The sequence below is a fragment of the Podarcis gaigeae genome, assembly GCF_964106915.1.
Source record: "Podarcis gaigeae genome assembly, chromosome: 17".
Taxonomy (NCBI): Eukaryota; Metazoa; Chordata; class Lepidosauria; order Squamata; family Lacertidae; genus Podarcis; species Podarcis gaigeae.
In genome coordinates this window covers 32,498,347-32,522,722 of record NC_139694.1, presented here as the reverse complement: position 1 = coordinate 32,522,722, position 24,376 = coordinate 32,498,347, and the positions used below count along the sequence as shown (strand labels likewise).

General features: G+C 45.9%; 1 protein-coding gene across 7 annotated transcripts in view; it reads left to right on the top strand.

Moving 5' to 3' along the window:
* Positions 1–24,376, top strand: part of ELAVL3 (ELAV like RNA binding protein 3) — an 85,189-nt gene that overhangs the window by 36,382 nt on the left and 24,431 nt on the right. For 6 of the 7 annotated variants that reach the window (XM_083719532.1, XM_083719529.1, XM_083719526.1 and 3 more), the window contains exon 2: positions 7,916–8,138. In XM_083719532.1, coding sequence (XP_083575658.1) covers positions 7,916–8,138 — 223 coding nt within the window. The remainder of the gene's footprint in view (positions 1–7,915; positions 8,139–24,376) is intronic. The other variant, XM_083719527.1, reaches the window with a different exon arrangement.

The window sequence follows — 24,376 nt, the reverse complement described above, 5'->3', positions numbered from 1 at the left end:
GAATGTGTGGGTCCCAGCTCTCTAATCACAGCTTCAAGGGCTGCACCTATGGTGTTTACAGACCCCATCCGTCCTTTAGCAACCAGATTAGGGGTAGCAGCTTAAGCTGCCATGGCATCACACAGTGAATGGCTGCCATGGCAACCAGGCCTGCAGGCCCCTGGGGCCAGCAACCTAGGACAGATGGCTGTCATGTGGGAAAGGGGGTCCGGGTGGACAGGGGGCTAGAGAATAGACCCTGGGGGTGTGCATATCTCAATCCAATTCCCAACCCCATGCTTTCCCCTGCCAACATATGTTTGTTGGCAAGAGAGGGGGAGTAAGGGGGGCAAATCTCATTGTGTGGCTCTAAAGAGGATAGAGAGTGAGGATCATCCCAATTAAGGGCTTAGCAGGGCTAAAGTGGGCCAGAGCTTGAAAATGATACCAGATTAGGCTGTGTGATCCCAGCCTGTGGGTAACTGGGGGAGCACAATATCTTGTCTGGAAAGAAAACAGGAGGTAGCTGTTCCAAAACTGAGAGCTAACAGCTCCCCAAGACCTTCCTGCCTAATCTCCTTTCTGCCTAACCTTCCTGAAGCCTTTCAAATTATACGCTGTTTAAATATTACTGTATAACCAAATCCAGTGCTTTTTTTCGAAAAAAATGTTTAGGGGTACTCTCATTTTGACTCAAGAAAATCTCAATTTTATAGTTCATATAGGGAAAGTTCAATACAGTAAATGGACAAGAGTACAAAGATTCACAAAATGTTTAGGGATATGTGTACCCCCTAGAAAAAAGCACTGACCAAACCTTCTAGTGGTGAACTGCCCTGAGATCTTCGGATGAAGGGTGTTATACAAGGGTTTAATGATGATTGATAATAGTAATTTGTACCTCACTCTTCCAGGAAGCTCATGACATCTCTTCTGCTCACTTGTTTCATTTCTGCACAACTTTGCTTCCATCTTAGAACTCAAGTGATGACACTGAGAGCTAGCAGCTTGACACTCGAGATCTAGCAAGCTTCAGCACTAAGTGGGAATTTGAGGTGATGCCTTTTAATTTTAAACCCAGTACTCAAATCACTGCATCACATAGTTGACTTCCTGTCCCAAAATGAAAGAACCATGCTTTTGTTGTTGTTGTTTAGTCATTTGGTCGTGTCTGACCCCATGGACCAGAGCACGCCTGGCACTCCTGTCTTCCACTGCCTCCCACAGTTTGGTCAAACTCATGTTAGTAGCTTCGAGAACACTGCCCAACCATCTCGTCCTCTGTCATCCCCTTCTCCTTGGGCCCTCCATCTTTCCCAACATCGGGGTCTTTTCCAGCGAGTCTTCTCTTCTCATGAGGTGGCCAAAGTCTTGGAGCCTCAGCTTCAGGATCTGTCCTTCCTGTGAGCACTCAGGGCTGATTTCCTTCAGAATGGAGAGGTTTGATCTTCTTGTAGTCCATGGGACTCTCAAGAATCTCCTCCAGCACCATAATTCAAAAGCATCAATTCTTCAGGCATCAATTCCCAACTTAGTAACCTTCCTGAACCTGGTTGTACCCGGATGCAAAGGAGAGCAGGACTTCTTCTCCTTTTAACAGTTATGTTAAAAAAAGGAAATTTCAGCAGGTGCAGCTTTGCTTATCCCTGCATTACAGACTGCACCTGCCAAATCTCCCTCTTCTGCACAGCTATTAAGAAGGAGCAGCGGCGCTCCTGCTGATATCCTTCGCAAATGAACATCTTGCATCCAGGAGGGAGGCAATGCTTATTTTTCTTAAATCTCTGGGACAGCACAGTGTTCTGCAGGTGCATCTCTGTCCACAGAACATATCCCGGGCTTGAAAGCTATTTTGCACCATGTCTGGGGCAAAAGCAAAAACAAAAACAGACAGCAACAAAAAACCCCAGCACAGTTACCATAAGATTACGTGCTAGGTAATGTATGGATAAACACTCTAGGCTCTAAAGTATATTGGCCCAGCATAGATAAAGTTTGGATTTGGGAAGGGGAAAAAAAAGAGTTTCTGGAGAATTGCTTCTGTCAGCTCCATCCTTGCATCCATTTCTTTCTCTGTGTCATTCTCCGGTTACATAAATAATTTGATTATTTCCCTGCTCGCGCATGCTATCTCTGGTGAGAAGCATTAGACATTCTGTTATGTCTAAGCTGGACTTCCAAAGCTTTAAAAAATTTTCTGGAAATTAAAAGTGAGCGCAGTGAAGAGCAACGAGGGTGCTGGGTCATGAGAACACGTCTTGCATAAGGAGACGAGGAGTGCTTGGTGCTCCTCAGGCAGGCAGAGCCTTCACAGCAGCCACGCAATGTCATCAGCGGCATACAAATGCTAGCCTGGATTTCCCCCCCATTGAATTGGGATTTCTACTTTTGCCCGAGTCCTGTTTGTGATACCAGAACGACCTGTTTACAGTATCAAGTACCTGTCTTGATAACTCTGCAGCATGGTTTAGACTCAGCATATCTTCTACTCACAATTAAGTCTCAATGAGTACATTAAGAAGTTACTCTGCAGTTAAAGCCACAGTCCTAAACATGCTTAATGGGGAGTGAATCCTGTTGAATACACTGGGCATTACTACAGACAGAACCTGCACAGGATTCCCCTTTAGGCTTGTAGCCTTAAGGAGCCCATTACTTGACTTGTAAGATGAAAATAGGTTACTTTAACAAGTCAATCTGCATTATAAAGGATGGAATTGCAGAATTGATGTAACCCTTCTGCAGTAGCAGAACTAGTGGTGGTTAAACACAATATGTCTGGGAATCACTATAGGGTAGTGATCCTGCAAATCTGGCACCCTGAAGGATGCTGTTCATCTCCTTGCATTGCTAACTCCCAGAAGTGACCTAACCTGACCACTGTCTCCTGGTAAGCTACAGTGATATTATAGACTGGAGGTCAAGCGAACATTGCTGCCCCACATTGTCTTCTGCTGCTTCCTGTGACCCCAAAACTTTGGAATAAGATTCTGGTTATGACCTATGAAGCCCTAGGTATCTTAGGCCCAGGCTATCTGAAGTACCATTTTCTCTCTGCTCAGGCACAGAAATGTCTGGGAATTCCCTTTGGACTTTGGAATTCCCTTCCCAGATAAGCTACACTTGGCTCCCTCCCATCTGCAAGTGAAGATGGTTTTATTATGAAGTGAAAGCTTAACGAAAGATCTGTGCTGCTTTTACTATCTGTAGTTTAATAGATTTGTTTTAATTCCATTATGGCTTAATGACTTTTTAGCTATCATTTTTTACAGTGGTACCTCAGGTTAAGAACTTAATTCGTTCCGGAGGTCCGTTCTTAACCTGAAACTGTTCTTAACCTGAAGCACCACTTTAGCTAATGGGGCCTGCTGCTGCCGCTGCGCCACTGCTGCACAATTTCTGTTCTCACCCTGAAGCAAAGTTCTTAACCTGAAGCACTATTTCTGGGTTAGCGGAGTCTGTAACCTGAAGCATATGTAACCTGAGGTACCACTGTATATGTTTGTAGTTTTCTGTGTTCTTATTCATGCTGTTTTAATTTTTGGCAGTCTATGTTGAGTCTCAGTTCTGGGGAAAAGGTGATGATGATGATGATGATGATGATGATGATAAAATGGGTGCCCCAATTTTCTTCAGTTTCCCCGGGTTTTTAAAATAAAAAATATTATCATTACCTTTCTTCATATATGAATTGCTTCCTCTGAAGCATACTGAGGCCTTATTAACAAGACAACAGAAACACACAACAACTATCAATCTCTACTGCCTGCTACTCATTTAAGTCTCTTTCATATCTGCATATTTCTATATTTTGGGGCTGCTTCACAGATTACATTTTGAGGTGGCTACCTAAAAATGCCATGAGTAGCGTTTCAAACAGAGCTTGTTGTTGTTGTTTAGTCGTTTAGTCGTGTCCGACTCTTCGTGACCCCATGGACCAGAGCACGCCAGGCAATTCTGTTTTCCACTGCCTCCCGCAGTTTTGTCAGACTCATGTTTGTAGCTTCGAAGACACTATCCAACCACCTCATCCTCTGTCGTCTCCTTCTCCTTGTGCCCTCCATCTTTCCCAACATCAGGGTCTTTTCCAGGGAGTCTTCTCTTTTCATGAGGTGGCCAAAGTATTGGAGCCTCAGCTTCACGATCTGTCCTTCCAGTGAGCACTCATGGCTGATTTCCTTCAGAATGGATAGATTTGATCTTCTTGCAGTCCATGGGACTCTCAAGAGTCTCCTCCAGCACCATAATTCAAAAGCATCAATTCTTCGGCGATCAGCCTTCTTTATGGTCCAGCTCTCACTTCCATACAGAGCTATCACACTCCTAATTGGGAGCTTTGAGTAGCTTCCGCTTCCTGTTGGTGATGCTCACTGACACAACATGCACATCGGCCCTGAGCGGGTATCATATCCTTTTTAAATACTGTGTAATGTCTGCTCTATTTGCAGCATCGTGACAGTGCTGCTTTCTTCCCTTCCTGGTGGTGATACTTTAGGGGTAGGGCTGGGTTGAGTTGAAAACTGAAGCAGGGAAGCCGGCTGCTTCTATGGTGCCTGGCTTTCATGCTGCATGTGTTGCGCAGAATCATTGGTGGAGGCTGGTCAGCAAATTGTTTGCTGCTACACAGAACTAGGGAGAGCGACTGCAGGCTGTGTGATGCGGAGCCATTTTGAAAGAAAGCACTTGGCCGTGACAGCTTTATGTACCTAGGATAAAAAAACTCAGGCAAAGGGCATAAACCCACTCACTTCACAAAGAGGGAGATGATACCTGAGCCAAGAACCCCCAATATAAAGCCCAGTCTGGAGAGCCCACAGTGTCCGACAAAAAATAGAACATGGGATTGATTCAGATATTGAAATCCCAAGGAGCCCCAGTTCATGTAGCAAAGGCCCTATTCATGCAGTGCTTTTGAGCATATTAAAGGCAATTGGCCCAGGATGGAAGTCTCAGTGTGTCTCTCACCATATAACCTAAGGTAGCTTGAAGCAAGATGTGGTGAAATTAGAAATGCACACGTCACAGTATTTGAGACTCAGCACACCAGTACTCTGAGAAACCCATCTAGTATTGATTTCTAGATGTTAAAAATGATGGTGCAAACAGCCACCATGGTGGAGTGCAGTCTGAAAGCCTGAGTCCTTTCCCTCTCTTATTTTTGGATTTTTGATGTTCTCAAAGCCATTGGGGGAGAATATGTATTGATAGTGAGACTGCATGTTATTGATTGTCTTTGGGAGCAGAATTAATGACAGGTCCTGCAGGCAGCGAAGCATTTTCCTTTGATGCTATGCAATCCTGGCCTGAAGCTGGAGATAATAGCAGAATCGATGGCCTGATCAATAGTTTAACAGGGAGCCATTGCACTGCTAGCAGAACAGAAGTCTGCTGGAAGGCAAAAGGGAACTGAGCCCGGGCACAGAGGCTTTGTGGAAATCAGGACAAATGTGGGAGGAGGAAACTGAATTGTGCCACTATTGCTGGAGGGAGGCACCTGTAGAATGCCTGGATTGTTCTGCAGATTTCCCCATCATGCTCCCAACTCTAGGCAACAGACTGTTGTTGAATTGGTGTACTGTATATATTAATGGATTCATTGATGCAAATGAAAAAATGGTGATCTGAGCCATATGAAGTTGCCAAAGACTATGTGACTTCTGACTGCAGTGATGGGGAACATAAACCTCGTAATGTGAAATACACATAAAATTTCTGGATAAAGAAAATAATAAAAGGTAAAATGTACAGGGTGACTAATGTAACCAATGGTAGTTGTAAATGCATATAGACAGATAATAAGAATTGTATATACGGGAGGATTTATTTGACTATAGATACCCTATGGACAAATACGAAAGAAGAACAATAATATACAAAACGGATGAAGACAATGCAAAAAAGTTAGATGTGGGAGCAGGTGTAAATGTGAAATGTAATACAATATGGGTATGTGGAGTGTACAAATGAAAATCAATAAAGAATATTATGAAAGATGGGAAACATACATATCTATACATGTGGGACATAAAAGGTAAAGGACCCGTGGATGGTTAAGTCCAGTCAAAGGTGACTATGGGGTTGTGGCGCTCATCTCACTTTTCAGACCGAGGGAGCTGGTCTTTGTCCACAGACAGCTTTCCAGGTCATGCGGCCAGCATGACTAAACCGCTTCTGGCACAATGGTACACTGTGATGAGTGCCAGAGCGCACGGAAACGCCGTTTACCTTCCCACCACAGCGGTACCTATTTATCTATTTGCACTGGTGTGCTTTTGAACTGCTCGGTTGGCAGGAGCTGGGACAGAGCAGCGGGAGCTCACCCCATTGTGCGAATTTGAACTGCCGACCTTCTGATCGGCAAGCCCAAGAGGCCCAGTGGTTTAGACCACAGCGCCACCAGCGTCCTTGTGTGGGATATATCTGTGGATGGATGGGGAGCTGTGGCTGACAGTGTGGATGTTCAGGACGTTCAGGTGCAGTACTATTCTTCTCTCTCTCTCTCTCTCTCTCTCTCCCTCTCTCCCTCTCTCCCTCTCTCCCTCTCTCCCTCTCTCCCTCTCTCTGCCAGTCAGAGGTACTTTGGGATAGTTTGAAATTCTCCTTCATGTGGATCAGCATTGTCAGGAAACTGCCATCGGAAGAACAGGGGGCGGAAGGGCTCCAGGAGGATAGAAGAGACTCAGCAGCAGAAGAGGGAACCAGTAGGGGGGGAGCAGGAGCTCCAAGGGACAGGAAGTCGGAGGGGAGGCTCTGGGACACTTCCAGTGAGAACAGTGAGGAGGTATCAAGGCCCCCTTTAGCGACCCCCACCCCTTGCCGGAAGCTGTCACGCAGGGAATCTAGGAGACGCGTTTCCGTTAAGCAGCTTTTATGCTGGAAGCGTTTCCGCAAGCGCCCACTGTCGGATTCTACCAGTGACTGACGGAGCCATGTCCAAGGGCTCCGCTCAAGGCAGAGCTTTGCTACGTTAAGCAAACTCCGAGGGACTAACCCTTTTACGCACAAGTAGCTCATTGTCCCATCACAAGCATATACAAATGACCAATGGGCAGATTTTTCTTCTTGCCTGTATTCCACACACTCATCCCAGGAACTTTCGTTTAGGGATCAGTGGAATCCCCTCTGCATATTTTGTGTGCCTGTGGATCTGTTGTGCATGCTTAAAGACTCTCTGCCCCACACTTTTAAATCATCACTTCATACACCTGCGGTTCCACCCCTGTGTTGAAAATGGCTTTCAGGACAGTATTACTTGGTTTTCCAGATCCCACAGGGTTATAGCAGAGTTGGTAACCTCGGTTGTATGTGTAAGGAAGCAAACATGTGGCTCATCTGAGCTGACATTTCTTCAAGGCTGGTGCATTTATTAATGGGGGAAGGTGTTCTCCATGTCTGTCCTCAACTCCAGCATTCCCTGGCAACTTTGCTTTGAAAAACAATACTGCTTTGTTTGTTTGTTTAAATGGGCTTTTGATGACCAGGGGATATACCATTTAACCTGTGTAATTTTGGGTGTGTGTGTGTGTGTGTGTGTTGTGATTTAATGTATTGTCTCCTGTCCTGGGCCCTTGTCATGGAATGGGCTATAAACAGAAATAAGTGCAAATTCAGTAATAAATAGTTGTAGAATGCCTTTTGTGTGCTGCACCTCACATGTATTATCCCCTCCATCTTGGCTCAGTGGGATAAGTGGTACCTGAGTAGCCAGCAGGCAAAATGCCTCTCCAACAAAACAAAGCTTGTCAAAGGAACTTCTGGATGCTTCAGAACAGGAACCCTGATCCATCCAGACAAACCTATGGCCAACCAGATCCTTCCCATCACGACATCCCTGAGATCGCAAGCAGAAACACCCAAGCCTGACACTGATTGTTGGGTTCTGCTTTCAGTTCCTTCATAACAGTAACCCCCTCCCCCCACTCCCTCTTGTTTTCAGCAGATAATCAGCACAATGGAGACCCAAGTGTCCAATGGTCCCACAAGCAACAGTTCCCTCCCCAATGGGCCACTGATTAGTGCCAACGGCGCCACTGATGACTCCAAAACTAACCTCATAGTCAACTACCTACCCCAGAACATGACACAGGAAGAATTCAAGAGCCTCTTTGGAAGTATCGGAGAGATTGAATCCTGCAAGCTGGTTAGAGACAAAATCACAGGTAAGACAATGTGGCGGTGGGGGGCGGAGAGAGGGAGAGATCCTGGCTCTGGTTTGACCCAGACATCACGATAAGCCACAGTATGATGATGATGATGATAAAAACCAAACAGCTTTTGAAGAGCTCCAACTGGTTCCATTCAAACTGAGTTGATGGTCAACCAAATGGTGAGTGGGATATCATAAAGTGAGGTACATTGGGGCAAACAGAACTCCAGAAATCCATGTACAGTGGCAGTGACTTAACCTGAAATTGTGGCAGATAGCTTGGTAAAAACGTCAACGCCATAAGGCAGCATCTGTGGAAAAAGAGGCCTGGAGACCCAAATCCCATGAAGGAGGTAAATATGTTTGGCATAGTAGGTGCTGACCTTTAAAGCCCTAAACAGCCTCATCCCAGTATACCTGAAGGAGCATCTCCACCCCCATCGTTCTGCCTGGACACTGAGGTCCAGCGCCAAGGGCCTTCTGGCGGTTCCCTTGCTGCAAGAAGCAATGCTACAGGGAACCAGGGAGAGGGACTTCTCAGTGGTGGTGCCTTCCCTGTGGAATGCCCTCCCACCAGATGTCAAAGAAATAAACAACTATCTGACTTTTAGAAGACATCTGAAGGCAGGTCTGTTTAGGGAAGTTTTTAATGTTTGATGGTTTATTGTGTTTTAAATATTCTCCTGGGAGACACACAGAGTGGCTCAGGAAACCCAACCAGATGGGTGGGGTGGTAACAACAACAACAACAACAACAACAACAACAACAACAACAACAACAACAAATGGAATTTGCTGCCATAAAAAGTGGCAATGGGCACCTGGTTAGCTGGCTTTAAACTGGGATTAGAGAAATCCATGGGGATTTTTCAGTGGCTAGGAAGAAGGGCCATATGGCATCTCAGGAGCACTCAGTAGTGGTGGTGGATGGCTTCCTGGTACTGACACTTATGAGGAGGAAGAGGGGTGATGCAGTGGAAAGGTTGGCACTGTGTGGTCCTTGTCCCTCCCCTGATCCTCCTTGGCAAATGGCAGGAACTCATCTGCCAGGAGGGCTTAAGTGTGCAGCTGTGCCCTCCTCGCTGACTGCTCCTCCAGACCAGTGGAAGCATCCCTCTAAAGACCAGTTAATAGGAAGCAGCAGCAGAGAACATTATAGTCACCCAGCCCTGTTTGTGGGCTTCCCAGAGGCATCTGATTAATAATAATAATAATAATAATAATAATTTTATTTATACCCCGCCCTCCCCAGCCAAGACCGGGCTCAGGGCGGCTAACAACCAATAATAAAAACAAGTTGATTAAAATTAAAATTAGTAGGATTCTGGGCTAAAAGGACCTTTGGTCTGATCCAGCAGGCCAGTTATTATGCTTAGGATGGTGGGATTTCATTTACAGCTTGTTGTGGTACATGAATTAAGCTTCTCTGTTTGTTGTGGACCGGGCCAAATTTAGGTTTGATGAACCCCTCAGCTACTGAAGGTAATGGGGCCCTTTATATGTCCAGCTGTCCTTTGTCAACAACAAATTGCCGCTGTTTTTTGTGTTGAATATATGCTATACGGTAATTTATGGACCTAATAGGTATCTAAAGCCATTTGCACATGTTGCCATGCAACCCGTCCGTGCAGAATGTAGGCACCCTATATATAGAAATCAGCAAACCATTGATGTTTTAGGGAGCAGGCTAGCAGGCGGGGCCCATTACTTTCATCATAGGAGCCTACACAGCAGAAAACACTGTTGCTGTTTGTATGTTTTATTTTAATTGTTTTTTATATTATATTTTGGAAATGTACATCCAGGTTTTTTTTTCCTTTTAAATTTTTGGGGCCCCCAAGAGAGTGGGGCTCTAAGCTCTAGCTTGTTTAGCTTATACGTAAACCCGGCACTGGCTGTGGAGGCCTTAAGGAGCTTTTGGTAGATGGCGAATGGATCGCAGGCCTGGAACTGTAGTGCATTTGTGCTTCCCTCAGGATTTGCTATGTCGTCATTTAATATCGCGATACACCTTTTTTTTTTTTTTTAAACGATAATGACAAGCTAGCTGTGGATGGAATATGATGAAAAGAGACTATAGCAGACCATGAGGTGGCATGGAACTTTTCTCCTGACACCGGTATTAAAGCTGCAGTTTACCAGGGGCCGGGGCATCACAGGGTGGCAGTGAGATTGTGACTGCCTGGGCACCTTGGCACCTCGTGATATGCGCATGTGGCCCTGATGCCACAGCTGTTCTCCCACTCCCTGTCTCAACCTTGGGTAAGCTCTTACTGATGCCAAGGTTGGGAGGGCAGCTCCACAGGCTGCTACTGAAACCAGACCTTGAGGTACCGGTTCTGATTACCTGTTGCATTGGCTTGTTGCTGGTGTTTGTTCAGAGGGAAGGTCAGATTTGAGCACCTGATATTTACAAATGGCAAAGCTGTGTCTGAATTCTCAGCACATTTGTGCAGCAAGTAAATCTGACAGCCCCCTTTGAGGGGAAAAATACTAGCTTTGATTTGTGGCTTTGAAGATGGCAGTTTGTGACTTTGAGTTTGGTTTGGGAGGGGGCATTGTCTTGAGGTTCAAGTATACAACTGAATAAAGAAATAGTCTGGTTTCAGGCCATCTGGTCCTCAGAACTAGCTACTCGATTTTATTGTTATTACTTACTTCCATTTAGTTTGCATGCGACCTGTTCATGTGAAATACAGTCAATCAGATCCCAAACGCCTCCGTTTTGGAATGTTTTGGCTCCCAAACGCCGAAAACCCAGAAGTAAATGCACCGGTTTTTGAATGTTTTTCGGAAGCTGAATGTCCGACGCGGCTTCTGCTTGAGTGCAGGAAATTCTTGCAACCAGTCGGAAGCTGCACCTCAGTTTTTGAACATTTCGGAAGACAAACAGGCTTCCGGAATGGATTATGTTCGACAACCGAGATTTGACTGTATTTCCAGAGAGGAAGCCTTCTCCTTTTGCAGATGTTAAGGAACAAATGAAGCCAACAGGACTTTTGTAGCACACCTTTCTCCCAGTGGCCTCCTTTGCGCAGGAAGATATGCCATGTTGATTATCAAAGGCCACTCAGTGAATTTCAAATTAAGCAGAAATTTGAGCTTAAACTCTGCACACCCTGTACTCTAGTTAGGCCTGATGGGGATCTTAATTTAGCCTGCAAGGCTGTTATCCCCAGGCCATGGCCACCTGTCCCCCACCTGACATCATACAAGATATCAGGTGCGGGGAAGGCAAAGATGAAGATCTTTGCCGAAAGCAGCGTTTGCAGGCTTTCCAAGGTCAGCTAATTGTCTGTGCCTAGCAAACTGCCCAAAAGGGACGCAGGTGGCGCTGTGGGTTAAAGCCTCAGCGCCTAGGACTTGCCGATCGAAAGGTCGGCGGTTCGAATCCCTGCGGCGGGGTGCGCTCCCGCTGCTCGGTCCCAGCGCCTGCCAACCTAGCAGTTCGAAAGCACCTCCGGGTGCAAGTAGATAAATAGGGACCGCTTACCAGCGGGAAGGTAAACGGCGTTTCCGTGTGCGGCTCTGGCTCGCCAGAGCAGCGATGTCACGCTGGCCACGTGACCCGGAAGTGTCTCCGGACAGCGCTGGCCCCTGGCCTCTTGAGTGAGATGGGCGCACAACCCCAGAGTCTGTCAAGACTGGCCCGTACGGGCAGGGGTACCTTTACCTTTACCTTAGCAAACTGCCCACACAGTTTGAAATCAAACTGTGCAGCAGGCAGAGTCTCAGCAAACAGGAATGCTTCACTGGAAGTAATGGTGACATCAGGTGACTGTCAGGTGGGCAGCTTCATTCTCCTGTCAAAATGGATCATGGGGTTTGCAGAAGATCTGGTTCCAGCCCACTGACCTGATCCAGTTCCCTATGCTTGCCCCAAAGACTGCCGTTTAATCTAATTGCCAAATCCAGGAGAGCGATTGTCACACGTCTGGACTGCTGACATCCAGGGTTTTCTTTCTCTCCTTTCAGATCCAGATGCGATAACTTCTATTTACTGTTTCTAGGTAGTTTTAGTATGTAATCTGTCCCCTGTTGTGTTGCCACCAACATTCTATAAAAGCAAGAAGGAAGTCCATGCTAAGCGCAGTTAGCAATTTATTTGGCTAGAAGTCACGTTCTGTTCTTTGCTAGTATTAGTCCAAAACTCGTCCAGGTGCATCGAGCTTCTGTGCAACACCTTGGCAGTGTGTGACCGGCCACATAACTCAGAAGATATAGTATATACTTAGAAATCCAGGCAAAATCTAACTCTTAAGTAAATTATCAAGTTTAATAAAAGAAAACTGAAATATCGACAGAGAATTTGTAGCATTAAGGGAAGGAAGCACATGCACACTGACAGATGGATAGGCATTGCTGAGATCCAACAGGGTCAGCATGGCATGGAAAGTACATTGGAATTGCAGGAGGTTGTATTTTTAGGGTGCAAAACTAAGGATCCTGGGAGGGTGTTCCAGGAACAGTAGGGTATAGTGGAGCTCTCTGCAGCTGGAGAGGGAGGTGCCTTGCTGTGGTGGCATTGCTCTTCTGTAAGCACCAGTGCTCCAGCGGTAGGTATGCCACAGTTTGCCTTCATATTAATACCACTGGGAGGAAAAACACAAAACAGGTGGAGCAGTGCAGGATGGCAGGAGAAAACTCTGCCCCCCCCCCCCCGCCACCTTCTGGCAGGAGCCCAGAGAGTTCTGAATTTAGTGGTTCTTGCACCACAAATTCATCCCTTCCTTGCCCCATTGGATTGTTCTGCCCAAGCCCAAAATACCCTGACTGCAAATTGTCTGTTCCTGACCTGTAGTCGTTTCATGGATGCAGAATGAATGTGGTCTCGCTGGAAACAGCAGCAAGTTGAAAGGGGCAGTCCAGAAACTTAGTAAGATACTTTATCATTAAAAAAAAACAAAACTCAAAAACTAGAAAGAGGGACTGGGTGGCATATTTTATAGTGAATGCCAGTCATTTCCCCCCTCGGGGGCTGTAATGTAGATTCCAGATTTAAATTCCCGAAGTACAAGCTTTGTCACAAGCAAGGTAGCAGGGAAATGTGTGTTTAGTGCCAATTAGTTGAAATGTGAACTTGGATGTACCCTTTATCGCATGGCGGTGATAAAGATATTGAGAGGCAGCCTACACAATGGCAGGAAGACACCATCGTCATTCAATAGAAACCAACCTTCTTCAATGGGGGGTGGGTGGGCATTCTTCTTGACCACTTAATGTCAGAATATGGCTGTCTGTTGCTCTAGGGGCAAAACTAAACTTGTCATGGAAGATGCCTGGAAGCATTTCCCGACATTATTTGTGTGCTATTTTATTTTTGGTCATTGTGGGTAAGCGGAGCTGTTTATTTGGAAAGAGGGGTTGGCTACCATCTGAGGCAGAGGTCCAAATGCTTCGCTTCTCATCTGCTCTGCTTCCAGAAGTACCTGGTCGCTTATGGGCTGATTTCTCTGGTCTGGTATTGCTACTACTTACCGTATTTTTCACTCTATAGGACGCACTTTTTCCCCTCCAAAAATTAAGGGGAAATGTGTGTGCGTCCTATGGAGCGAATGCAGGCTCCTTGGCTTCAGCAATAGCAACGCGAAGCCTCCAAAGTGCAGAGGGAGCGCTCCTTCCGCGCCCCGGAAGCTTCGCGTTGCTTTTGCTGCAGCCTGGAGAGCGAGAGGGGTCGGTGCGCACCGACCCCTCTCGCTCTCCAGGCTTCAGGGATAGCCGCCTGAAGCCTTTGGAGTGCGGTGGGAATTTGTGCTGCGCTCCAAAGGCTTTGGGTTCCTTTTGCTGAAGCCGGGAGAGCAAGACTCTCCTGGCTTCAGCAGAGACGGAGAGCTGCAGAGCGCCCCTTCAGCCAAGCGGGAGGAGAAATGGAAGGGGCTGTTTCACCTGCCGCTTCGCTGAAGGGGTGCTGAGCAGAGAGGGGGAGAATTTTTTTTTCTTGTTCTCCCCCTCTAAAACAAGGTGCGTCCTATGGTCGGGTGTGTCCTATAGAGCGAAAAATATGGTAATTCCATAATAAGACCATACTTGACCACCATTTGATTGAGGGTGTAGAGGGGGGCCTTGATGTGAATACTGAGACCTGGGTGGGTCTGACCAACTCTGTTCTGCCACCTTGGGACATAGTGCAGCACTAAACCAAACTAGAGAATCTGGGTCTGTGTGTCACCATTGCCCATAGGACTTCCATCCCCTTTACCAAAAAACTATTGATCTTCAGGTAGGCTTAGAGGACCATGCACCTGGTATTGGGCCAGGGGAGCATACTGGGAGTGTACCAACCACTTATCTTCTGCCCAGCAGCCTCCCAGACTGAGTTGGCCAAAATGATCTCTAGCATGGTGTTGGAAGCCCTAGGTGACTTTAATATCTACACGGAGGCTGCTATAGAACTAACTCAGAACTTCATGGCCTCCACAACCACCATGGGGCTGTCTCAAATGGCCATCGGTCCAACTTACTGCCCTTAATTTACAGACTTTACCCAGAGTGATGTGAGGCGTGGCCTGAAGTTGGGGTGTGTGCAGGGCAAATCATTGTCATGGTCAGAACACCATCTGGTAAAGTTTGGACTGGTGATGGCAGTTCCCCCCTGCAACTGTGGTGGGCCCATTCGGAGGGTCTGCCCTGAAGTTTGATGGAAACACGGATTTCTAAATGTTCTGGGGAACTTGGCAGCGGAGAAGGCCGATGGTCTTGTCCAAACCTTCGTTTTTATTGTGGAACGGTGACATGAGACACAGTCTCTTTGGTGTTGTAGAACCCAGTAGGCTCCCTGGTATTTGGAGGAGCTGTGGGCTATGAAACAGGCTGGACAAAGTCTAGAGCTCAAGCAGTTCAGAAGTTCCCTTGAGGGGTCAACCAAACACTTACTGTGCATCTTTTTGCCTACAAGACATTGAAGAAGATGCATTTTGTGCCTCAAGCAGCTCACCACTGGAGCTCTTCTGTGCAGTTTGGAACTGCTGACTCGCACTGGAGCCCCTCAAGAACCTGCTGAGACCAACTGGCTGCACATTTTGATGATAAAGTTGCTTTAACTCTGCATTTGTGGCAGGTTCCGATGGCCAAGCCTTGATGTGTGGTGGCATCACCTTCTACTTACAGGTGCTTTTGGCTCTCTGCCCAGCCATGTTGCCCCCTTGACCCCTGTTTCTCTTAGCTTACTAACTCTAGCAATGGAGCTATGACTGGTTGGGTCCAGACTGTGGTTAATGCTTTGTTGCATGTTGGGATGATCCCTGTCACTTTGGAGAAGGCGGTGGTCCAGCCAGTTCTAAATAAACTAGTACTGGACTCATTGGTTTGGACAAATTAGCTACCAACTAGCCACAAACCCCCCTTATTTAAGGAAGTTGGTAAATGGTTATGGTGGAACAAGTTCAGGCATTCATGGATAATACAGTCTTACCTTGGTTTTCGAACAGCTTAGTTCTCAAATGTTTTGGCTCCCAAACGCCGTAAACTGGAAGTGACTGTTACGGTTTGTGAACTTTTCTGGGAGCCAAACGTCTGATGGGGTTTCCACGGCTTCCAATTGGCTGCAGGAGCTTCCTACAGCCCATCAGAAGCCATGCTTTGGTTTCTGAACATTTTGGAAGTCGAACGGACTTCTGGAACAGATTCTGTTCAACTTCCAAGGTACGACTGTACAGACACATTCAAATCAGGATTCAGACTTAGCCATGGGAACAAATTGATTGCCCTGACAATGGGACAAGGGGAGTGTGACCTTGCTGTCTCTCTCTTTCTCAATTTCTCTGTGGCTTTTTGATACTATTCTGACTATGGTATCCTCCTGGACTGGCTCTGCTGGTTTATATTGTGGGCATTGTGTTACAGTGGTTCTGCTCCCTGCCTCTGAGTGTTCATTTTAGAGAGTAGCACTAGACAAGGGTCAGCAATTTTTTTCAGCAGGGGGCTGGGCTACTGTCCCTCAGATCTTGTGGGGGACTGGACTATATTTTGAAAAAAATAATAATGAATGAATTCCTATGCCCCACAAATAACCCAGAGATGCATTTTAAATAAAAGGACACATTCTACTCATGTAAAAACACGCTGATTCCCGGACCATCCGTGGACCGAATTTAGAAGGCATCCTGAAAGACACACTGTTTTGTTTCCAATGCTATTTAATATCTAAATGAAGCACTTGGGAGAGTGGTCATTAGCAGATTTAGGGCAAGGTGCCATCACTGTGCTGAGGACACTCAGCTCTGTTTTCCCATCACATCTGACTCAGAAGAGGCTGTGCAGACCCTGGATCAGTGCCCGGTTGCAGTGGTGCACTGGATGAAGAGAAATAAACAAAGTCTGACTCTGGGCAAGACAGGGGTCTGTGGGTGAGCGGCTGCCATGTTTGTGAACTTTGCCTGACCTGGACAGGGTTGCATTCCTTCTGAAGGGGCAGATATGCAGTCTGGCTGTGCTCCTGAATCCACCTTTGCTGCTGGAGACACAGGTGGCCTCAGTGGCTAGGAGCATCTTTTATCAGCTGAACACGACTGCTGCAACCATAATTTGGGCACAGGAGTCCAGGTGTTGGTAATTTCAAGGGTGGACTAGTTCAGAATGTTGCAGCACGGTTGCTGGCAGGGGTGAGATCCAACCAGAAAATTATACTTCTGCTGAAAGATCTGCACTGCCTACGGATTTGTTACTTGGCCAAGTTTGGGGTCTCATTTTTAAGTATACAAAGTTCTTAGAAGCTTGGAACCAGTTTACTCAGAAGAATCGCCTGGCTCCATATGGGTTTCTTTCTTTTTATATGTATATATAAAAAGAATCATTTTTATTACTTTTACAAATACAAAGTTATAAACAGAGAATCAAAAAGTATATCCATATAAAGACATTCCTCTGAATCTCCGGACTTCCTCCCATCCCCTCCATGGGGTCCCGTTATAAACATTTAATACTGCATATTCTTCCATACTCCGATTTTTATATCAAACCATATTGTCCATGGTAATTGTTAAACTACAAGTGATATCAAAATCCTGCTAATGTTTCCATCTGCTTATAGTGGTCTGCTAAATAACTTACAATTTTTTCCCATTCTTTTATAAAGCTTTTATCCTCTTGGTTTCTGAGTTTTCCAATCAGTTTTGCCATCTCGGCATAGTCCACAGCATGGACTATAGACCATATGTGGCTTCTTAACCATTTTGATCTGCAGAACTTGCACTTTTCCAGGGGCCCAGATGGTTGTTTCAAATTCATGAGGAGTTGATATTTTGGTGTGGCATCACCAATACTTTGGAACTCACGGCCTGTTGACACCCACCCCTTACTGCTGTTTTGTTGTTGTTGTTTAGTCGTTTCCAACTCTTTGTGACCCCCTGGACCAGAGCACGCCAGGCACTCCTGTCTTCCACTGCCTCCCGCAGTTTGGTCAAACTCATGCTGGTAGCTTTGAGAACACTATCCAACCATCTCGTCCTCTGTCGTCCCCTTCTCCTTGTGCCCTCCATCTTTCCCAACATCAGGGTCTTTTCCAGGGAGTCTTCTCTTCTCATGAGGTGGCCAAAGTATTGGAGCCTCAGCTTCAGGATCTGTCCTTCCAGTGAGCACTCATTTCCTTCAGAATGGATAGGTTTGATCTTCTTGCATCCATGGGACTCTCAAGAGTCTCTGCTGTAGACACATGCAAAAAACCTTTTTTTATTTCAGCAAGCCTATTCAGACATAAAACATAGCTACATATGCTTGTTTTAAAAATATTTGCTTTCTCAGTGTATTGTTAATAAATATTGTATATTATTTCATATACACTGCTTGGAGATTTTTTTTTTATTGAGTAGTTTATATTTTTTTTTTCTATTTCCCCCCCTAAATAAATAAGCAGCCATTGGGGGAATAACAGTTTGGATTGGGATTGTGGTGCAAGAAATGAGGCCTTAACCCTTTCTCCTCGATTCCATTTCTCTGATGTAAATTGCTCACCCCCTCCCCCTCCCAAATTACTAATATACAAGCATCTAGGACCCTCGTACCTACGGGACCATCTCTCCTGGTATGCCCTGCGGAGGACCTTAAGGTCCATAAATAACAACACTTTGGAGGTCCCAAGCCTCAATGAGGTTAAATTGGTCTCAACTAGAGCCAGGGCCTTTTCAGCACTGGCCCCGACTTGGTGGAATGCTCTGTCACAAGAGACTAGGACCCTGTGGGATTTGACATCTTTCCGCAGGGCCTGCAAGATGTTCTCCCCTGGCCTTCGGCTTAGAATCACTATGACCCCTTATATAGGATGTGGTATATAAATCTTCACTTGGATTATTTGCTGGCCCATGTAGGACCAGCATGGATAGCTGGCTCGGGTGAATATCTGAGGTTTCCTCCCTTTATGGTCTTGATCTATGGGCTGCTAGTAAAACGAGGCTGCATTTTAAACTGTATTTTAAGCAGTGTTTTAATTAACCGTTTTTTTCTATTACGTTTTATTGTAATTTATATTTGTTCTTAGCCGCCCTGAGCCTGGCCCTGGCCGGGTAGGGTGGGGTATAAATAATAATAATAATAATAATTATTATTATTATTATTATTATTATTATTATTATTATTATTATTCTACAACTAATGATGGTTCCAGGTGGGAGGGGAAAATTAGCATCAAGAGAATTGACATGGGAAGGGATTAAAAACCCTCCCTCCCTCCGCTTGCTACAGTCCTAATCGACCCTGCAGCTGCTCACAGCCTGGGCAATCAAAATATGCTGGGAAATGCAAGCTATATCTCGTTTTGCCCTTAGGCAAATAGGGCAAAATGTAATTTCCACAATTACAGTTAACATTAATTCAGACACTGAAATCTGGGTATCTTAAAGCTGCTGTATCATGTGTTAAAGTGATGAACCTTGGAGTTTCTATTAATAACATTTATCAAATTGGATATGTTATTTTAATTGTTTTTTGAGCTGTGCAAAACGTCAAATGAAATCTGAATTATTTATAGCACAGGGGCATTTTTTTTGTAATCTCATATATAAAAATCTATAACTCTTGAGATTGTCCTCTGCAAGTGATTATGCAGTTTGAAGGCGACTTCGGTCTGTGTCTGAAGGTGCAACTTTTGCTATGATGTCTTAACTTTTGTGAAGTCAGCAGCACAAAGCTCATGGCACGGTTGATTTTAATATTAACGAATCAAAAAATAAAATTGACAGAATCTTGTTAGAGAATTAAAAAGTGTTGCACTACAATTTGCATTTTCTGTTATATGTCAGCGGATCTTACACATTTTTCTACTAAAACCCGTATACTGGTTTGCCTGCTTGCTGCAAGCCCCCGCATTTTCTTACCTTAAAGCCACTGTGTGGAATAGAGGTGGGGGGACCTGATGGGCTCTCAGTTCCTTTCTGCTCCAGCCTGCAAAACTGTCAGGCAAAGATGATGTGAGCTGTGGTCCCATCTGTGAGAGGCTCCCAGATTGAAACTCAACCATTGTCCTGGTTGTGACTGTTATAAACAAAATCTGCCCTTCTTCCCTTATGGGGTATCCAAGAGCCCGTATAGAGTCCTTAAGTGGGTTCCCGATCGGTAGGAGAAAATAACAGAGGCCAACCAGAGAATATTGAGAAGCAAAGCAGCTACGAAGCCTGATCTTTATTAAAGTTGTTGCAACAGGGTGCTCCCCTCACACGCAGGAGGATGGAGGAAGACCCAGAACAAAGCTGTGCCTGCCCTTATACAGACATTTTAAATTCCCTGCTCTGGAGCTCAAGACCAGCCCTCCATACATCATACATACATCACAGCAGGGGTGTAACCCAAGACCACCCCCCACAAACATCATACCACAGAAAAGGCGGTCTACAACAGAAATTTGAATGTTTTTTTTCCTGTCTGCCAGGTTATCTGATAATGCCTTATCTGATTGCCTTTCCCGGTAGTCTGGCCATTCCTTTGAGATGGTGATCACCCAATTCCTGAGACAATGGGAAGGTTCCCTCACCCCCTCCCTCCTTGCAGAGAAAACATTTGGTCAGTTTGGGAGTCAAAATGGTTTCAGGGCGGTCTTCCTGTGCTGCTCCAGAAATGGGGTCCCCATATCTATGTACGTGCTTGGTTGGTAAATTTATGAACATTTATTATATATATAAGACTTTAAATTTTTATTACATGACGTAAGCAAAGCTGCGAGGAGGGGGGGGGCGGCGGCGATATGCACGTAGTATTACTTGGAAGTTTTTGCTTAAGAGTCTGCAGCACTTTTTTTAAAAAGGCAAACCACCTCTCAGTTTAAATTTCAGAATTTAAGCAGATGAGTAGGTTTCCTTTTCAGCATGTGAGGAACATTTCAGAGAATTCCCCCAGCTAGTCATTGTCATCAGCATAATCAAATGCTGAACTGGGTGGTCCTGTATCTGTCAGTTTGGCAGTGGAACAGGGCCACCTACAGACAGAATACTCTCTGCCTGCTTCCGCAATAGACTCCCCAGGTAGCAGCTCAAGGAGGACTGAGCCTGCATTGTAGCCTCCATCAATGCTGAGGATGTCAGCTGGGGAAAAGAAAAGGTGTGGGTAAGCAGTTGGCCTGCTTGAGGCCCTAACCGAGAGGTAAAGGTAAAGGGACCCCTGACCATTAAGTCCAGTCACGGACGACTCTGGGATTGTGGTGCTCATCTCGCTTTATTGGCTGAGGGAGCTGGTGTACAGCTTCCGGGTCATGTGGCCAGCATGACTAAGCCGCTTCTGGCAAACCAGAGCAGCGCACGGAAATGCTGTTTATCTTTCTGCCGGAGCGGTACCTATTTATCTACTTGCACTTTGATGTGCTTTCGAAATGCTAGGCTGGCAGGAGCAGGGACCGAGCAACGGGAGCTCATCCCATCGCGGGGATTCGAACCACCGACCTTCTGATCGGCAAGTCCTAGGCTCTGTGGTTTAACCAACAGCGCCACCCACGTGGGCCCTCCAAGGACTGCATGGCAGCAGGTGCAGATGAGGGTCATTACTAATGTGGTTAACAACCACACACCAACCGTATGGTTCAGCACACACAAGCTCAGTGCCAGATTTATGTATAATCTAAACAAGCTATAGCTCAGGGCCCCACTCTCTTGAGGGCCCCAAAAAAATTTAAAGGGAAAAAAAAACTGGATGTACATTTCCAAAATATAAGATAAAAAAACAAATAAAATAAAACCTACATACAGCAACAACCGTTTTGTGTTGTGTAGGCTCCTTTGATGTAAGTACAGTGGTACCTTGGGTTATAGACGCTTCAGGTTACAAACTCTGCTCACCCAGAAGTAGTACCTCAGGTTGAGAACTTTGCCCAAGGATGAGAACGGAAATCGTGTGGCAGTGGCGCGGCGGCAGCAGGAGGCCCCATTAGCGAAAGCGCACCTCAGGTTAAGAACAGACCTCCGAAACGAATTAAGTTCATAACCCAAGGTACCACTGTAATGGGCCCCGCCTGCTAGTCTACTCCCTAAAATATCACTGGTTTGCTCATTTCTATATATAGGGTGCCTACATTCTGCATGGACTGGTATGACAACATGTGCAAATGGCTTTAGATACCTATTAGGTCCATAAATTACCATATAGCATGTATTCAACGCAAAAAAACCAGCAACAATTTGTTGTTAGCAAAGGACAGCAGGACATATAAAGGGCCCCATTACCTTCAGTAACTGAGAGCCTCATCAAACCTAAATCTGGCCCTGCATACAACACACATGCTCTCACGCATACATACAGAAACACAGATCACCTTCTCCATTTTACACGCAGATACCTCCCCAGCATACTGCTGCGCTTGGTGGAGAAGCTTTAAGCCTCAGCAAGCTCACTGCTGCGGTGCGGACATGCCCCGTTGCAACTTTGGGCTGGGTGGAGTGGGTTAAACCTCTCATCCTAGCTCAGTGTTGTGATGGGGGTGTGTGTTTTCCAGTGGGGGGGCTGGTGAGTCACTTCAAAGGGCTGCCCGGTTTGATCTGGCTTGTGGGTTCATTATATCTGCCCTGATGGTTTATAGCAACCTGGATGTGGAGATTAAAGTCAGGGCATGCATGCAATGAGGTTTAAAAAAACAAGCATGATTCCCTTAATAATTACTTTATTGTTTATACCCTGCCCATCTTGCTGAGTTTCCCCAGCCACTCTGGGTGGCTTGTCTAAAAACATAATAAAAACATCAAGCATTAAAAACATCCCAATACAGGGCTGCCTCCAGATGTCTTCTAAGTCAGATAGTTGTTTATTTCCTTGACATCTGATGGGAGGGCGTTCCACAGGGCGGGCGCCACTACCGAGAAGGCCCCATTAGCTAAAGTGGTCCTTCAGGTTAAGAACAGTTTCAGTTTAAGAACAGACCTCCGGAACAAATTAAGTACTTAACCCGAGGTAACACTGTATAGCTAACAAAGCAGCCAATACAGTCAGAAAAGACTTTTCGCAATCTTGATGGAAAATTCACTGAAATAAAAAACCCCGGGTGCTGTCTTCTAAAAGTCAGATAGTTGTTTACTTCCTTGACATCTGATGGGAGGGCATTCCGCAGGGCAGGTGCCACTACCGAGAAGGCCCTCTGCCTGGTTCCCTGTAACTTCGCTTCTCTCAGCGAGGGAACCAGCAGAAGGCCCTCGGAAGAGGACCTCATTGTCCGGACTGAATGATGGCGGTGGGGACGCTCCTTCAGGTATACTGGGACGAGGCCGTTTAAGTGACCAAGGAAATAATGAACCGTCCCTCACACACACCCTGGAACCACTGCATAACCTCTGAACAGGTGGGAGGTCTAAACAGCAGCAGCCCAGAGGCCCAACACATTTTCTTTGAGTCCCCACTTGTTTCTCTGTTAAGGCCTTCTGGACTAGGGACTGTTACTCAAGAACTGCTGCTTCTATTAATAAGAGTCTGTGCCTTTCTGAAATTAAATGAGGCCCCCTCCGATCAGTAGCTTGATTTTTAGTAGTGCTTTTGTTTAATGTTAATTTGTTGTCTAGTGCTCCTGTTAGCCCAAAACAGGATTCTGGGACTAGTTTCCAGATCACTCTCATTCTAATAGCCGATGGAAGGGTTGCTAGAGCTGAAACCAGTTTGTTTAAAAATACTCCTTCGAGAGTTTATTAGCAAGAAGAAGAAGAAGAAGAGTTTGGATTTGATATCCCGCCTTTCACTCCCTTTAAGGAGTCTCAAGGTGGCTAACATTCTCCTTTCCCTTCCTCCCCCACAACAAACACTATGTGAGGTGAGTGGGGCTGAGAGACTTCAAGGAAGTGTGACTGGCCCAAGGTCACCCAGCAGCTGCATGTGGAGGAGCGGAGACGCGAACCCAGTTCCCCAGGATTACGAGTCCACTGCTCTTAACCACTACACCACACTGGCTCTCAAATGCTGACCATGGTCATGTTTCTGACACCCAGTTACATAATGATGTGAGACCCTCCTACTAGGGCTCTGGGACCTGAGTTTGTAGGTATTCTTAGGTTGTTGAGGATGGTTGTGTCATTGGCTGAAACAAAAGGCGTGTTGCTATGCCCTCCTGAATTCGCCTATAGGGTGCAGTGCCCCTAGACCAGGGGCTTCCCAAACTTGCATCTCCAGCTGTTTGGGGACTACAGTTCTCATCATCCCTGACCACTGGTCCTGCTAGCTAAGGATGATGGGAGTTGTAGAACAAAAGCAGCTGGAGAGAGACCCAAGTTTGGGAAGCTCGGCTCTAGACCATTAGCTTCCACATCTGACTAAAGTGGATGAAAAGAACCAATTAAAAAATTGCATGCTGCCCCAAGACCGAACTACAGACAGGGTGTGGGAGAGCCAGTCTCTGAATATTTTTGGTTTAGCTAAAATGCTTGGTAGAAGCTGTCTTCTACCAAGTCAGAGCTTATCCACACTTAACCTTTTGCCCCACAATTTCTAGGGGCTTTCTTTGCAAAAACCTGCTCTTTACTGCTGAATCAGAGCAAACAGCGATTCAGGTTTTCCATGGAATGCCATTTGTTCTGGTTCAGCAGTAAAGAGCGAATTTTCTTGGGGAAAGCATGGGGGGAGGGAAACAAAGTGCTTGAACCTTTGCCTAGAAAGCTTGGGGCAAAAGGAAGTCTAAATGAGCCCCCAGACAACTGGTCCAGCTATTCAGTAGTTTCAGCACTGATCGGCAACAGTTTTCCAAGCTTTTAGGCAGAGGTCTCCCAGCCCTATACAGAGATGTCAGAGACTGAAATTGCAAATGAGGTGCTGTACCATGGTGCTATAGGCCTTTCCCATCTATGCACACGGTACTTGTGTGAA